The sequence below is a fragment of the Theobroma cacao genome, chromosome 10, assembly GCF_053813885.1.
Source record: "Theobroma cacao isolate CCN51 chromosome 10, ASM5381388v1, whole genome shotgun sequence".
Classification (NCBI taxonomy): domain Eukaryota; kingdom Viridiplantae; phylum Streptophyta; class Magnoliopsida; order Malvales; family Malvaceae; genus Theobroma; species Theobroma cacao.
Genome location: NC_142648.1, coordinates 26,679,717 through 26,683,272, shown reverse-complemented (window position 1 = coordinate 26,683,272; position 3,556 = coordinate 26,679,717). Strand labels below are relative to the sequence as shown.

Below are 3,556 nucleotides of genomic sequence, written 5' to 3'. Positions count from 1 at the left end.
AAATTAGTTTGTTCAATTTATTTTGAAAGACATAAAATTTCATTAATATGAGAGGAAAAAAATACAAATAAACGTTGGAAGAAACTCATGTTAAGCTTAGCAAGAGATTAATCTGAAGATTAGAGGCGGATGCATTTATGGAGGTCAAAATTTTTAAAATTTTGTATATATTATACATTTCTTGTCTTTTTGTTTATAAGGTATATATATATTTTTTTATCTTTAACGGTCTTCATAAAAGTTTTTAACCCTTATTCTTCTTTGTCTTTGCTTCTAACAAAAATTGACTAGCTCCAACCCTGAAGAAGATGAACAAAACTTGAGACTTTGGCTTCCGTTCTAACTTGAGTAGGGTTTGCATGCTTGTCTTTTGGTTAGCTTTAGCAATAATGATATAATAAATACTTTCTTAATATCCCTGCCTTGTTAACTTATCAATAATGCAAAAAGTTAGGCCGTTTGAATTTCCATTGGGCAGTTATTTTTTTTAATCAAGGTAAAGATTGGTAAATTTCTAATGCCCAATTAATGAAATAGGATATTAATTTGGAGGAGCAAGTGCATGTATATATGTTTCCAGAGCAAGTTGTTTCCTAGTAATTTCAAGTTTTCAACTCCCAAAGAGACACTGCTGCTCTTTTCTGGAAGTTGAATACAACTATATAAATTATCTCTTCAACACTGGCAAAGTCATCCTAGGAAAAGGCAGCCCGATGTGGTATTGAAAATGGATATGAGCAGCACAGGAGGAACTCAATCGACTCTAATCACTCTTTCCCAGGAGATAGATGGAAAGCGGATTCTTTTGAAGGTGCAGGGACGAAATGAAGATGATTAAGTTTGCTATTTGATGGGGCGAAAGACACCGCTACAAGAACTAATGCTCGTTTACACTCAACGCAATGGTGTTACGTTCAACTCCAAGAGGTTCTTATATAACGATTGCTGCTTAAACCCGAAGGAAACAGCTGATGATTTGGAGATGAAAGATGAAGATATCATTGATGTTATTGCACGGACCAATTCCTCGGGCAGGGGTGCAACCAGATCAACCCTGATCTCTTTGCCTAGGGTGAATGATGAGAAACCCATTGTTCTGAGAGTGCAGGAATTTGTAAAAGATGATCAGCTATTCTATTGTATTGGCCGAAACACACCGCTACAAATGCTAATGGTTGATTACTCTCAACGCATTGGTGTTGCCTTCAACTCCGATGTGTTCCTTTATGACAATTCCCGTATAGACCCGAAGAAAACAGCTGATGATCTAGAGATGAAAGATGAAGATATCATTCGAGTTATAGGATGCAACAAATTCATGGTCAGGGTTGTAACCCAGTCAACCCTGATCTCTCTGCCTCGGGGGTATGAAGAGAAACCGGTTGTTCTGATCGTGCATAATATGATAAAAGATGATAATCTGTTCTATTGGATTGGGCGAAGCACCCCACTACATAATCTAATGGTTGATTACTCTGCCCGCAATGGTGCTCTTAACTGCCATGTGTTCCTTATTGATTCTAAAAAATTTATTAGACCGAACGGAACAGCCGATGATTTGGAGATTGAAGATGGAAGCATCATTCTTGCAATCCTTGTGAAGTTTGATTGATGTGTTAGAGGTTCCCATTCTTCTTCTTTAGCATGAGAACTCCTTTGGGCATTACTCCCAGCTCGGATGGTTGTCTGTCAGGTTGTCTCTTTTATTTCTTTATTTAGTACTGTTTCATTCTCTCTAACATTATGTGGTGTTAAAGTTTCTACTGTTGGTATTTTTTTAAAAAAATTATGTTAGGAAATTAAATTAATGGAATTCGATGTTTCATTCCTGTCAATTTGCCCAATTTTCTTACACTAGTACGTAGCAATACCATATGAAATGATTGCCAACCATTGTATGTGTACTTTTATTAACTCTACAAACTGTAATGTTATTATTGTGTTTTTTTTTAATTGAGTGAAAGAGGATAATCTGCTTTTTAGGTGGGGATGGTTAAATCATAGTAGTGCTCTTGGACAGTCCTAACCAAAGTAGACTTCTGATATTGATTGGCCATGAAATGTATTAATGTTAATGTTTTCCAGCATTTAAATCATCCAATTACTTAAAGAAACTCACTTTTACCTTTTGAAAATAATTTGATCAAATCAACCCAACTCAATAATGATATTTGAACTTCAGAGTTAAAAGTTTTAGAGTATTAAGGTAAGTTTTTTTTTTTTTTAATTGAGGAAAGGAGATTTGAATCTTATTTTTTAAATAAGGGTTCATGTACCAATCAATGAATCAAATGCTCGAGTGTGTATTAAGGTAAGATTTTGTTGGTTGCAAAACAAATATTTAAAGTACCATATAATAAATATATCCACCAGTAAGTCGAATATTCGAGAAGATAATATTTTATAAGATAAATTATGAGATGACCATATGAATCGTAATGTTTTCTTTAACAAATGATATTGTATTATGGTAAATATAATCATCAAACACATTCAATTGGTTTGTTCACAAAAACAAATACATAAAACAGGAGTCAAGATGTATTCTTACCATGTTTTGGGCATGTAATAATTATAAAATTTTGACAGCTTGTAGTAATCTACATGAAATTTTCTCCTCACATTTCTTTTTTATTTAAAGGTAAATAATAATATTCATTTCATAAGAAACAACCATAAGCAGGACCACTCTTCCATTAGAAGGAAGACAATATCCCGCATGAGAAGCAATTCGAATAGAATTCACATAACACCTACTTACAAAAGTACTCTGTACAAAAACTATACAACTCACAATCTATACATATAAACCAAGCACAAAACAAACTCAAAAAGAAACAGGACTACCCATGAAAAGACAGACGTGAATAAGCACAGCACAGCAGATAAAGAAGCATAATAGCAATCAGCCAAGAGAACAGAAGAAGGCATCAGCTCCATCAGCTTTCTGTACGCAGAAGGGTCTTCAAGCTTACTACCACTATCTGCACAAAGCTTACTGTTTCCAACAAATGGAGTTGTAACAGTTTTGCAATTTATCGTCTGAAATCTCTTGAGAACCTTTGAGATGCAGCTTTTCAGAGATAGCCACATACCAGTATTCAAATGATGACCTTCAAGTCTAAGAAAATATCTCATAAGCCCTAAATTTGTCATTTCAAAATCTGCTTGCATCTGAGATTTAAATCTCTGCAAGGCATTTTCACAACTCCCACTAACTAGTAAGTCATCCACATATAATGAGACTATCAATAGTAATTTATCACCTGATTTGAGAGTGTACAGTGTAGCTTCATTTTGACTTTTAACAAAGCCTTGATGAATTAAATGATCATTGATTCTGCTGTACCACCTCCTAGGTGCTTGCTTCAAGCCATATAAAGCTTTGTCGAGCTTGTATACTTTGTTCTGACTAGGAGACAGTTCAAACCCTTCAAGTTGCTCAGTGTAAATATCCTCTTTTAATATGCCATTAAGAAATGCAAATTTTATTTCCAGATGATAAACATTCCAATTATGTGCATTAGCTAGAGTTAATAGTAATCTAATTGTATCA

At 34.2% G+C, this 3,556-nt stretch overlaps 1 protein-coding gene across 1 annotated transcript; it reads left to right on the top strand.

Annotated features, from left to right (window-relative positions):
- Positions 1 to 850: 850 nt before the first annotated feature.
- LOC148760537 (uncharacterized) lies at positions 851 to 1,612 on the top strand. Its single transcript, XM_088810520.1, has one exon. The coding sequence runs from the start codon at positions 851 to 853 to the stop codon at positions 1,610 to 1,612; it is 762 nt and encodes a 253-aa protein (XP_088666646.1).
- Positions 1,613 to 3,556: the final 1,944 nt, after the last annotated feature.